Source organism: Eleginops maclovinus, chromosome 6 (assembly GCF_036324505.1).
Source record: "Eleginops maclovinus isolate JMC-PN-2008 ecotype Puerto Natales chromosome 6, JC_Emac_rtc_rv5, whole genome shotgun sequence".
Taxonomy (NCBI): Eukaryota; Metazoa; Chordata; class Actinopteri; order Perciformes; family Eleginopidae; genus Eleginops; species Eleginops maclovinus.
In genome coordinates this window covers 21,745,596-21,758,706 of record NC_086354.1, presented here as the reverse complement: position 1 = coordinate 21,758,706, position 13,111 = coordinate 21,745,596, and the positions used below count along the sequence as shown (strand labels likewise).

General features: G+C 41.9%; 1 protein-coding gene across 5 annotated transcripts in view; it reads left to right on the top strand.

Moving 5' to 3' along the window:
* cadm3 (cell adhesion molecule 3) overlaps window positions 1-13,111 on the top strand; it is a 95,215-nt gene that overhangs the window by 61,621 nt on the left and 20,483 nt on the right. For all 5 annotated transcript variants that reach the window (XR_010166061.1, XM_063886870.1, XM_063886868.1 and 2 more), the window contains exon 5: window positions 802-939. Coding sequence is in view for 4 of the 5 variants with exons in the window: in XM_063886870.1 (XP_063742940.1) it covers window positions 802-939 (138 nt within the window). In the remaining variant the exon portion in view is untranslated. The remainder of the gene's footprint in view (window positions 1-801; window positions 940-13,111) is intronic.

Genomic DNA, 13,111 nt, shown 5'->3' with positions numbered 1-13,111 from the left:
TGGTGTAATGATCAAAACAGGTTGAAACAGGGCTGACAGGTGCAAATGCGTAACAACTGCGGTAAACTCCATTGGGAGAAACGCGCTGCACTTTCAAAACAATGTGAAAAGAACAACTAAACGTGCCAAAACAAACGCAAATGAAGAGGTATCTTTATCCACCAAACATGTGCAGCATTGAAACTAAAAGCTGCACAAACAAAATGCTGAAAAATTCAAAGACGCTGCAAGAAGCTAAAAACACAACGGAAACGGGGACACTAAAAAGCGATGCACACAGCTGGGACCCGAGCACCGCTGGCACACTGTCAACCTCACAGTTCATGTGGCACTCTGACATCATTAAGACACATCCGCCTTTTTTCTTCTGAGACAAAATAGTTTGTATTTGCACAGCTTCAAGTGACTGCTTGCCATCAAAACATGAAACATATTATCATGCATTGATGAACACTGATGGGGAGACAGTAGGTCTGATTATTCTGCAAAGACATAGGGAACAAGAGCTTTACAGTCATTCCAGCTGCTGTGCAATGACTGAACACTTTTTGGGGCAAATCATTACAAGCCTGCATCATTATATTTCTCAGAGTTTCAGATTTGAGCTAATAAATTCAAGCTTATCTGAGATATTGAAGATGCTGTATCACATTTTGCTCTTCCAAAAAACAGTACTTGCTAGCTCAGCCCTTGGCCTTTTTTTGCTTTCTCTGGCTCCAAGGTGAGCCCTGGAGCATGAAAGTTTGCTCTCCCTCTCTTCCCAGCTAACTCTTATCTCTTTCTGGCTCTTTCTCTCTTTAGGTGTGCCCGGCAAACCTCAGATCTCGGGCTTTGAGAATGCAGTGTCGGAGGGGAGCAAAGTCACCCTGACCTGCACCAGTACAGGCAGCAAACCCCCCGCCAAGCTGCGCTGGTACCGAGGAGACGAGGAGCTGCCAGGTCAGAGACAAAAAGAGTGTGTGGATGCTGTGTGTGTGCATGAGAAAAGCGTGTGTTGCTCTGGCCTGGGTCTGTGTGTGTGGTTAGGAAGCACTTGGGTGTGGTCAGGGCTGAGAGATGTAAGTATCACAATATAAAAGTGCTGTATCCTGATTACTTTCCACCACTTTTTGGTTAGCTCAATATCATGCAATGCAAATTTAGGAGAGAAAATAAACAACAATAAGAAGTTTTCTGCCTAAGGGTTTTATTAAAAGCAACAAAACAATATCTTAAAAAGGAGGGAAACTGGATCATTTGTATGAAAAACGGGAACTCCTAAATTATAGTCAAGGACTAAATAGTATAATTTACAAACGATGTGTTAGTTTAAAACAGTTATAAAGAAAACACTGTTTTTTGTTCAATAATTCGTGTCCACCACTGCATTTGAAAATAAATATAATAACTTGGCTATTTTAAAATGAGTTGTAGGGTTGTAATCCTCCTGGTAATCCCCCGTTTTGACAAATCTACCAGTAATCAGATTTTAAAAATGGTTACTTTTCCTTTGTATCCAGTTTCATGTAATCAGTCACTCCCCAAGCCTGTGTGTGGGACAGAGTGTGTGAGCCAGGATATTCTGTAGGAATGCGAATACTTGGTTTTGTGTACAAGTGTGTGTGTGATTCCCCTCAGTGCTTACAGTAAGTGTGTGTGTGATCCTGCAGTAATCAGCGTGTACGGGGATTTTGCGAGTGTGTATGTTTACACAAGCTCAGATTTGTGCGCATATGTCTGAACATTCGTGTGTGCTTTTAGAGAAAATTGGCGTGTGTGTGTGTGTGTGTGTGTGTGTGTCTGTGTCTGTGTCTGTGTCTGTGTGATCATGCTGTTGTGTCCTTGCCACATTGCCTGCTGTCTCTCTGTGTGTCATAAACCTGTGCCTGTGTGTGTGTGTGTGTGCCCGTGTGTGTGTGTGTGTGTGTGTGTGTGTGTGTGTGTGTGTGTGTGTGTGTGTGTGTGTGTGTGTGTGTGTGTGTGTGTGTGTGTGTGTGTGTGTGTGTGTGTGTGTGTGTGTGTGTGTGTGTGTGCAGAAAGATGCTGTGTGAGTGTGTGCCCTTCTTTCCCATCCTTCCTGATCCTGTGGATGTGCATGCATGTGTTTGGTGTTTATTTGTGTTTATTTGTGTGTGTGTGTGTGTGTGTGTGTGTGTGTGTGTGTGTGTGTGTGTGTGTGTGTGTGTGTGTGTGTGTGTGTGTGTGTGTGTGTGTGTGTGTGTGTGTGTGTGTGTGTGTGTGTGTGTGTGTGTGTGTGTGTCTATGTCTGTATTAGTCTGTGTCTGTGTGTGTCTGTGTTTGTGTCTGTGTTATCCGTTGAGCTGCAACATATCTTCTTCTGGTTGTGACACCACGGAGAGCCAGAGATAGCGTGGGTCGGATCTAGCCGGGGATAACGACAGAATCCAGCAATAAAAGGCAGGGAGGAGGAGAGGATGAAGGGATGAGGGCGAACAGAGAATCAGAGATAGAGAGAGCTTTGCATGAGGCCTGGCCGACTGGTTTTGTGTTACAGATAAACGGGGAGAATAGAGCAGGGAAGAGAAAGGCAGAGGGAGCGCGGCGAGGATGTCATGAGAGGAGAAATTAGACGGCTTCTTTCTTAAAGATAAACCGAAGTCAAGGAGACGATTGGCAGCCTCTGAGTTATTGGCAGCGGCGGCCTTGTTTCCCGTAATTCCCGCCCCTGCCTGTTGTTGCTTCATCAGTCAAAGATCTTTCTGTTTTGCTTTACTGAGCAGAACTAACATGTTGGAAGTGTTGTTTCTGATGCCTTTTTGCTCCTCCTACCATCTGCCGGTATTATGAACTCTATAAGCTGTAAAGATCTGTTTGCACTGGAAGAACAGCGCCCCCTGGTCCACTGCTAAGCTCTCCGGCAGATGTCCCGCTTAATCTTTGTAAACTGCAGTGCTCAGACTGGTAGAGCTTATTTGCAGTGTCTTTCTCTACCGTAATTATACTATTATAATGTGATGATGTAATATGATAATGGTTTATTGATGTGAAAATGGTACACTCTACAAGGCTTTGTAATGCAAAAAGGCCCTTCTTGTGTTCTGATGCCTTGGCAGTGTTAGTGTTTGCTGTAATTATGGATTGAAATGAATCATAAGAATGGACTAAGGCTACAAAGAAAAGGAGGAATGGGATAGCTGCCCGCCGGAGGACAGATTATCTTTTCTTCTTTGTTACAGCTGAACTAAAAACGGGAGGCAGAGGGAAAGAGGAGTCTGGAGAGTGTTGCTTTTAAAAAAAAAAGTAGATGGGATGTTTCTTCAAAAGGGTCAGCTCGTCTTAAAATACAAAAATGTGTATTCCCATTTTACCGTGTAATGGAAGTGATTCGCCCAGGTTTTGAGGCACTCATCTCTGGAGATTTCTGCTGACAAATCATTATAATGGGGTTGAAATGCAATTTTGTTTGTATTGCTCCCAATATTGAAAAGTGTTATAAAAAAAACAGCAGTAACATGTTTTTTGGAGAAAACAATGTTTTGATTACTCTGAAAGACCTCAAAGTGAGCAGTTTTTGTAAAAGGTACCGCAGAATTATGTTTATATCGAACAAAAGCTGTTGATCTTATGTCTGATAGAGACTCAATTCCTGGGGATAGGACTGTTTCTTTGGTAGAGGTAGTTTGTAACTTTAACCTATTTCTAGCTTCTTTTTGATTGACCTGTAACCGTTAGAGCCAATAGTATCGAGGGGTTCATAAATCCATGTAAACATTACCATTGCTCAGTTAGAAGGACACGTGGAGAGCACGCCCTAAACGCTCCGACCTGCTAAACTATATAGCACGTTTATTAGTAATAAATCTTATGATGGATTATCAGTAATCATTTCAAAGGGACACAGAGACATTGGATTAACCTTCAGCAGCGTTTGTATGCCCTTGAACACAACCTTTGAGCACAAACAGCAAAGGTAAGACGTGTTTATAGCTGTGGCTCTGCAAAGTGAAGTTGTTTCTTGCTCTTTCTTGGCTGCTAGTTCACTGAGGTTTGATCGGACAGTGATGAGACTTATACCAATATTAATATATATCGTTTGTGCAGATAGGATGAAGTAGAATAATCGCCGTGGCCACTCTTGATGTCGGAGTTGTTCTTCGTTTATGTAAACATGGTTAATATGGCCTGGTAGCTGGGTGTCTTCCCCTTAAGTGGGTATGCCACGTTAATAGGTTGTTAAATGTTAACATGCCCTGAGACGCTGTTTCTTACAAGCTGCTGCGTCTGCCCCCTCGGGCGGGGTCAATCAGGCCTAAAGAGTAGGGCCACTTTCAAACCCCAGGAAGCGAACAAATCGCTCTTAGTGGTGTACTACAACTTCAGCGTCAGTCATGTGACACTACTGGGCCTAAAAATAATTGTTTCCATTGACCTAAATTGGGCAAAGACGTATGTAAATGATCTTCACAGTACACTTGAATAGCCCTAATTTATAGGAGCTAGAAAATTGCGCTAAAGGCCGAATCCTGAGTTTTTTTTCCATCCTCCTATTTATCTGTATGAGACCGGACATGACAGGGCGTTGGAGGCGGGGCTTAAGGGCAATGCAAGTCCCATTCTCTATGGCCCCAAGTCACCCCAGTTTAAGACATTTTGACTTAATACGCCACTAAGCACCTTCCAAAGGATCGGACACATCCATGGGTAGACCAGAACATTAATACTGTGGCTCCATAAAGTTAAGGGGCTCACAGGAGACTGATTTGAATCATAATTGGTTATTCTGATGACTTTTAGTATGTCTTTAGCTTTGAAGCACTTAATACAAACGTCCCAAACTTTTCCCCCTGAAGCTCCATACTGTAGTTAACGCAATTTTTCTGTCCAAAAAGTTTTCAAAACCCAAGTTTTCAAAACATGGTTTTCTTTGAGTCTGGAGAAATGCCCTAAAGACTCACAGACTGGATAGCTCGCTCCATGAGAGTTCGCCTCTTTAACAGTAGTTCATATAAACAAGACGTCGCCCATCGGCGTGCAAGAACATTGCTGTAATAAATAACTTTAAACATGTTGGCATAAAGTGTCTCAAAAAGCACAGTCGTTGAACGTGATCCAGGGCTTCTGAATCAACGGTCTTGTTTCTGTGAGACTAGGGTTGCATCCAAAGCAGCACTGGTTCTGTTTTTGTACATTTAGTGAACCGACCCTTTAAAATCTAGCGAGAAACAGAGAGGCCGACAGAGAGCGATTTGAAGGAGATCAACTGGATGTGAATGATGGTGTGTTCAGGCCTCGCCCAGCCGTCCTAACACCGCACAACACCCATCAGTCATTGTTGGATCCACACACAGACACACACACACACACACACACACACACACACACACACACACACACACACACACACACACACACACACACACACACACACACACACACACACACACACACACACACACACAGTTTAACACACAAACACTGCTAATGGATGGATGATAATCACACACACCCTGTCACACAGCGCTCTTCTCCGGTTTGATAGCAGAAGAGCACTACAGGTCAGCGTGCTATTATTACAGCTTCATGTGGCTGTAGTCAATGTGTGTGTGTGTGTGTGTGTGTGTGTGTGTGTGTGTGTGTCTGTCTGTGTTGGAAAGATGAGCCCATACACTGCTGCTCACCACTGCTTCTCTGACAGCTTCACTGACAATAAAAGGAGAAGGGAATGAGGGCGACAGATGAAACGAGTGTGTGTTTTTGTGTGTGTGTGTGTATGAGAGAGAGAGAGAGAGAGAGAGAGAGAGAGAGAGAGAGAGAGAGAGAAGAGAGAGAGAGAGAGAGAGAGAGAGAGAGAGAGAGAGAGATGCGTTGTATCAAGAAAGTGACAGTGAAGGACTGCCGAGAAAACAGAGAACAGAGAGGGAGTGAGTGAATGAGCTGGTGTGTGTGTGTGTGTGTGTGTGTGTGTGTGTGTGTGCGTGTGTGCGTGTGTGTGTGCGCGCGCATAAAAATAGACGGAGCGACTGCGAGGATACTGAGAGACTGATAGAAGCTGTAAAGAGAGAGACTGCCGGAGAAAGAGAGAGCAGAAGGGGGAATTAAGAAAACCACAGAAGAAGAGGCGAGCCTGGCTTTGCGGCTGAGCAGGAGTGAAAACGGGGAGGGGGGAGGAGGGTTGGAAGATGAAGAATATGGGGGAGCCGTTTTAAAGAAGAGGGGGACTGGAAAGCGCAACAGGAGAGAGGGGTAAAAAAAGAGAGAAAGCTGACGAAATGGAGAGAGAAATCCAGAAAGAGGATTTAGATAGAGGGGGGAGATGAGGGAGAGTGCGGGAAAGGGAGTGGTAATTGAGAAGAATGAAAGGCTAAGAGCTTTGAAGACTGTATTAGTTGTACTGTGTGAAAGGCCCATGGATCATTTAGTGACATCGATGTATTGGATTGAGGATAATGGGGATTTATGGTGGCACTTAAGGCCATACAGGCAGAATAGCAGCCAAAAATTGTCATAATGCGGGACGTGGGGCGGATGGCGAAGGGGACATGGGCGTGAGTCCGTATTGGAGCGAGGTAATGTTAGAGAGACGGAAAGAGATATCAGAGGAATGGACGGTGATGGGAGAAGCAGTCTGAAGTAGAAGTACAGGATCTCAAATCTTCCTCTCAGATTGCATCACACACTGTAGATACATTGGTGGTAGGAGTACTCGGGTAAAGAACTATACTCGGTTATAAGTAAAAGTACTGCATTGAGAATCTTACTGAAAGAGGCCCTGTTGTGATTTTTCCTGTAGTTTTTTATATATAGGATTGTGTGCATGTAAATGGTCTGCTCAGACTAAAATCCCAGTGTTCCCTCCTGAGGGAGTTTCTCCCCGACTCCTTTGTTTACTTCCGTAACATGACAACACTATGTAGCACTCTGGCTTCTATTGGCTAGCGCTCCAACACATGGTACGTTACAGGCTAAGGGGCGGGACATCTCTGACCAATCACAACAGACCAATCAGAGCAGACTGGGCTCTGGTTTCTAGTAGAGTCTAAATTTAAAGGAGCATAAAATGGAAATACTCATGTACCTGGAGTGCAGTACATGAGCAGAGGAAGTTTGTTACACTTCACGACTGTTTACATATTTTTTAAAACCTGCTTTAATTTCAGCTTAGAGAATGATAGGAAGTAAGTTTGAGATGTAAAAGAATGAAGTTGGGGCAGAAGAGAGGGAGGACTTTAAGTGTTGGCAGAAGAAATCTGGATTTCTCGTTGATACCCAAGGAATAAATCCCAGTCACCAACATAATTAAAGTAATGAAATAAAAGTATGACGTAGCAAGAAGTGGAAATGTTATATCTCAAAGTTTGCTGGAGTACAGCACTTTAGTAAATGTGCTTAATCACCTCGGCCTCTGGAGAGACAGAAGGAAGAACTAAGATGTGTCCCAGCAGCTAAACGTCCACCCGGTACTTAACTCTCTTCCCAAATTAGATGACCTCACATAATCGCTCAGATCACACTTGAGCACTTTCACCGGACTTAATCCGATTGAAGCTAAAAAGTGATGACTGTTTTGATTATTTTTAAAACCTCCTCCGTCTCATCCGGAGATTGGCTTCTGCTGAGCAGGCAGGGTGTTGATAAGCCATGCATCGCTCCTGATTCACAGTTACATGTTTCTATTCTGCGGAGACCCAGAGTAAAGCAGAGTCTTCTTCCCTTTAAGGCAGAGCAGCTTCACCGTGGTAGCTGGGGGTTAAGGGCCTGTTCGGATGGCAAAGTTGTTGAATAATAAGTAGAGGAGTTTTTCTTACTCAGCTCTTTTAGGTCCCTATTAAAAACCCATTATGTGATTTTATTTATGTTGTATTATTTCTGTTTGTATAGTCTGTGTTGTACAAAACGGTTTGTGGCTGCTTTGTAGTTCATTTGGTTCAGCGATTATTATAATAATAACAATAATATGTTTACTTATTCCCTTTACCTTACCTTGGTGCAATTTTATGTTTTTTTAAATGTAAAAGCGGGCTGAAACTGATTATTTCTGTCATTTAATTTGAATACATTTCATGTTTTTCTCCATTAAATGTTAAAATACATTAAAAAATACAACTGACAATTCACCAAATCCCCAATTTACAGCTTAAAATCATTTGATTTGTCGAACCAACAATCCAAAAACCCATAGTTTCCGAAGATCTTCAGTTTCATTACTTTAACCTACAACAAAAATCAGTGTAAATACTAACTTTTGAGAGGCATTACCCAGCTTGTTATCCTGATAAATGTCTGGACATCATAATCAGATTGAAGACATTTGTGAGGATACATTGTTCTGGATTTACCAACAAAAGTTTCACTCCAGGAAGTAAAATGCTTTATTTGATGCAATCCATTCATATAAATCTGCATTAAAACCCCCCATGAAGCCCTGGCAGATTCATGACTTTGATTATGTAAACAGCATTTAACATCCCATTATGAGACTAAAGGATTTTGGTTCCGTCCCCTAATCGATTAAGTGGATAATGTTTCAGCTCTAATCCCGAAACTGCGGTCCAAAGCTCTCTTCTTCGACCTTAAAGGCCCGAACGAGCTGGACGCTCTAATTGCTGCATCCAGTTGTGTGATTCTGCTAATATGATTATTTAGTGGTGGATTGTACGCTGGAGGGTTGAAGCCTCAGCAGCACCAGCATCTCATCTGCATCCCATCACCACCTTGGGGGGAGTTAATGTCCGCCGTGTTCAGGTTGCCTACCTTTTTTCACTCCAGGAATAGGAGATAGAATAAAAAAAATGCAGGCATCCCATTAAACTTTCAGCAGCTCCTGGAGAATTGCCGAGCTTAAATATTAAAGGCAGCACACACTATAACTAATGCTGGGAAAATAGAATTGAATATTCATGTTCTGATTTGAATGATTTATCAGTCATTAAAAATATACCTTTGATTATATAATATGGTTTTATAATTATTTGGTATTTTCCGTAGCTGTGGCAAACTTTTGAACTCTTTTTAAAAGTAATGAATCACGTGACGAGGCAATGATATCATTAAATGATGTATGTACCGAGTGAATCGTGGCGTTTAAATAACAAATATGATACACAATACAAAAGAAAGTTAAGGAAGTCTGTATAAAAGAGTCTGCAGGAGCTTTGAGATTCGCGGTTTATGCGTTTCTATGTAATATTTGCTGCGTATCATTGGTTGTGGGCGTGCACTGGAGTTTGGGGCGGAGTAAGTGGTTGTTTAACCTGGCTGTACTCACCTGATCAGTGTGGTGTTGTATTAAAAGCAAAGGGGTGTGTCAGGAGGATAAGCTTCTCTGGTGACTGCAAGTGATTCTGAAATCCTGAACATTTCTCTACCGCAATATTCTTACCCTCAGTGATTAAATGGACTTTATGTATTGTATTTTAGCCTGTTTTTCCTACCATAAATGGTCAAACGAAACGGAAGGAGTGCAGCAATTGTTTGAGCGTGTCAAAGTGTTTATCTTCCCGTATTCAGCCCCTCGCGGTAAATCATATAGTATGTGTGATTATCCAGCATGCCTTGGTTTTAATTTATGCTGCTGGAAGCTGTGTTTCATTTTTATTCAACACCTATCAGGCATCATTGCTCACACCTTTATTTTTATCTCCACACCATCAGCCCTGCATCTTATTTTCTGATGCACAGTCTGTTTTACAAACTGCCTTTATATGTAGACACGCTGTGTTCACTACCATGACTCTTTCTATAATATCTAGCCTCCAAATGCTAGAGACCAGCTACTTTCTCTCTGTCTCTCTGTTTCGCTCTCCGTGTCCGTGTTCATTTGTTGTTGCAGTGTACAGGTAGTGTACACTTGGTTTAATGGAGCTGCTGCAGGAAATAACAAGAGAATTGGGGGTGAAACAGTGATGCTGTGGGCCTGAAAACCCAAATAATGAGCTGAAAGACAACAAAAAGCTCCGGAGAGCTAGGGTAAAGTGTAGAGTCAGGTACTCTGCAGCTTCATTACTTCAAATAATCATTTGAAGTGGTCAGGAGTGGAAAGCACAATATGAAAAAGAGATTAGGGGGTTAAATACAGAGTTTAAATACAGTTTAAGGATCGGTTTTCACATTTTGTTTAATGCATGTGTTCTAGTTTTGACATCTCTCCTCAATGAAAACAGCAACCTCTGTTTCCAGAAACAACAACCAGGTAACTCCTTCTAACAGAGGGAATATCATCTGGCAAAAAACATTTTCTGTAGCAAACTCAGTCCTAACAGCTGTGTGCACCACATATATTGCATTCAATGGGTAGAGACTGGAGCTGCACACATCTGGATGAAGTATTGTAGTGCTGCAGCCTACTAAAGATAATATAAAGACTTGATAAAAAAACTTGTGTGTGTTGTTTGGTACAGATCCTCTTTAAAAACACTATGATTTTAATATATTTTCCGATGATAATTTGAGTATTTGATATAGTGCCATTCCCTCTGAAACCGTGAATCATATTGCAATTTTCAAAGCAGTAAAAAGAATCGCGATTACTTTTATTTCCAAATCACGCAGACCTAGTTAAGCGACAGACATATCAAAATTGAATATATGAAAAACTGTAAAAACCTCAAAGCAGATTCAGGCAGTAGAAGTATAGATTCACTTAAAGTATAAGCCTGCTGAACAGACCAGAAGAAATGAAATCTGATCCTTTTACAACAAACACTTTACGCTCGGTTTAGTTTTTAAATAACATTGTAGGCCTATTCCTAAAAGTAATCCCACATTTCTTGAAGTGTAACAGTAATCTGAAATGACAGATTTTTGAAATTTCAAAAGCAGTAGAAATAACTGCAATTGCTTATTTATTTCCAAACCATGCAGCCCTAGTTTAGAGACAGACATATCAAAAATATAAAAAAGTAAACGTCGTTTTTTTTGGTGAGCTTTGGTGCGCTGGCCCTTTAAGAGTGTGAGTCTGTCAGTGTGTACCTAACCCGGTGCAACACAACCTGCTCACAGTCCGTTATGCTTGTTGCTCTGCTTGGAGCCGCTGACATGCAAATCCACGCTGATTATCTAATAATGAACTGAGGAAATGTGAATTATAGGGAAATGTGCATCATTGCTGTCTTGGGAAGAACCACTTAAACTGACTGCTTATTATTTTTTCCCTTAATAAGTGTGACGAGTCGTTCCCATGACCCCTCGGGCCTGTGAAAAAAAAACCTAAAAAACATATTAAAACTCAATTGTGTGATTTGGAAACCGACGGTGTCAGTGGGTAAACAAGCAGGATTGTATTTCACTCCCAGGTTTCCGAGATGCATGGTCTTGTTAGAGAGAGAGGCAGACAGTGACGAAATGACTCCTTTGAGTGGCGTAGGATTATTGAAATTCACCTGGAAAGTAAACTAATTTTCTCTGCGGGTCAGAGGACTGGTTATGGTAATGAAAAGGGAGATGTCATTAGATTCAGTGGTATTTGAAGAGTTCTCTGGAGGGGGAGGAGGGAAGAGGTATCTGTTTGAGAGAGAGGGAGTGTGTGTGTGTTTTCCAATCTTCTCCCTTGCCACTATCTTTGCCTCCTCTGTGTATATGTTATTCATAAGCCTGACCTACATGTGCCTATGCTTGTGTGTGCACGCCTCTCTATGTGTGTGTGAGAGAGGATGTGTGTGTGTCACTCCATGCAAGAGAAAGTGATAAGGTTCTGGTCCACTTTCCAAGATTCACCAGCCACTTTCACGGTCTGACCAACTCGTTTTATGTATTTTTTGTAAAATAGAGTGCGATCTCCGGATGACAGTCTCCTCTGTGTTTATGCTTTCATATTTTGTCTAACTCTACTCCGCTGCTGCTGCTGCTGCTGCAAACACACACACACACACAGACAGACAGACAGACAGACAGACACACACACACACACACACACACACACACACACACACACACACACACACACACACACACACACACACACACACACACACACACACACACACACACACACACACACAGACAAGCAGCTGCCCAGCTCTTTTTATCCTGCACAGACTGCTGCCAGAAATGTACCATAAAGGAAAGAAAGGCATCAAAAGGAAATTCCTCAATATACAATTATTACGTGCATCATAAAAACAGACTAGCTTTATGAGTCCAGATAAAGGAAAATAGACACAGCAGATTGAAGTTAAGGTGGTAGATTCTCTTCATTTCCAAAAGGATAAAGTCTGAATGCTTGCATCTGAGTAATGGAAAAGCGAGCGGTCTCCTAAGCAACAGCGAGCTACTCCAAAGAAAGCTGGACGTGGCCACATTAGATCTCTCTGGCCTCTCTCTCTCTCTCTCTCGCTCTCGCTCTCTCGCGCGCCTTTGGTGTCCTTCAGCCTGAGACATCACAGCCCGGCCTGGTTAGTAAACATGAGCGCGCTGCGTGCAGTTCACTGATGTTACATTACAGGAGTTCCTGGCACTGAAAGGAAATTAAATTTTCAGTCAACTCTTGGATCTGCCAACACACAACGTTGACTTTTGCAGCTTTGAAGATGCCGTGAAGTGGCCTTGACATTAAAATGCTTCCCTCCTGATAAAAAGGGATGCTGTGGCAGGAGGATAACCTGTGTAACCTGTGAAAACTGATTTGTTATGTTTATCCTCTCAGAACGGGCAATTAGACCACAATTACAACCCTTTTAGAAAATCCAACACTTGTAGAGCTGCGGTTATTTTCCTCAGTGATTCGTCTCAATATTTGCTTTTTGATTAATAGATTAATAGCTCAGGCCATAAGATGTCAGAAAATAGTGGGAAATGTCCATCATCATGCCCAAAAATTGTGTCTTCAAATGAATTCTTTTTTTTCTTCTGACAGAGAGCTCAAACTCCAAAAACGATTTCCCAAGTACAACGGTGATAATCAGACAAATGCAGCAACACTCGAGAGAACTTAATTACTTAAAAACACAAGTCAATTAATACAAAATGTTGATTAATGTTCTGTTCAACACCTAATTGATTATGTTTTATCATCATTAAACACATTTAATGCAAAACAGAGACCCATAACACCACTGCTAGCCCTGGTTATTTTAAAATATTCCAATGTATTCTTTATATGATGTCAAGGTTTATCGTGGTCGTTGAATCTGTGATGACCTTTATGTACAACATTGGATAAGTCAGCAAGAAAAAC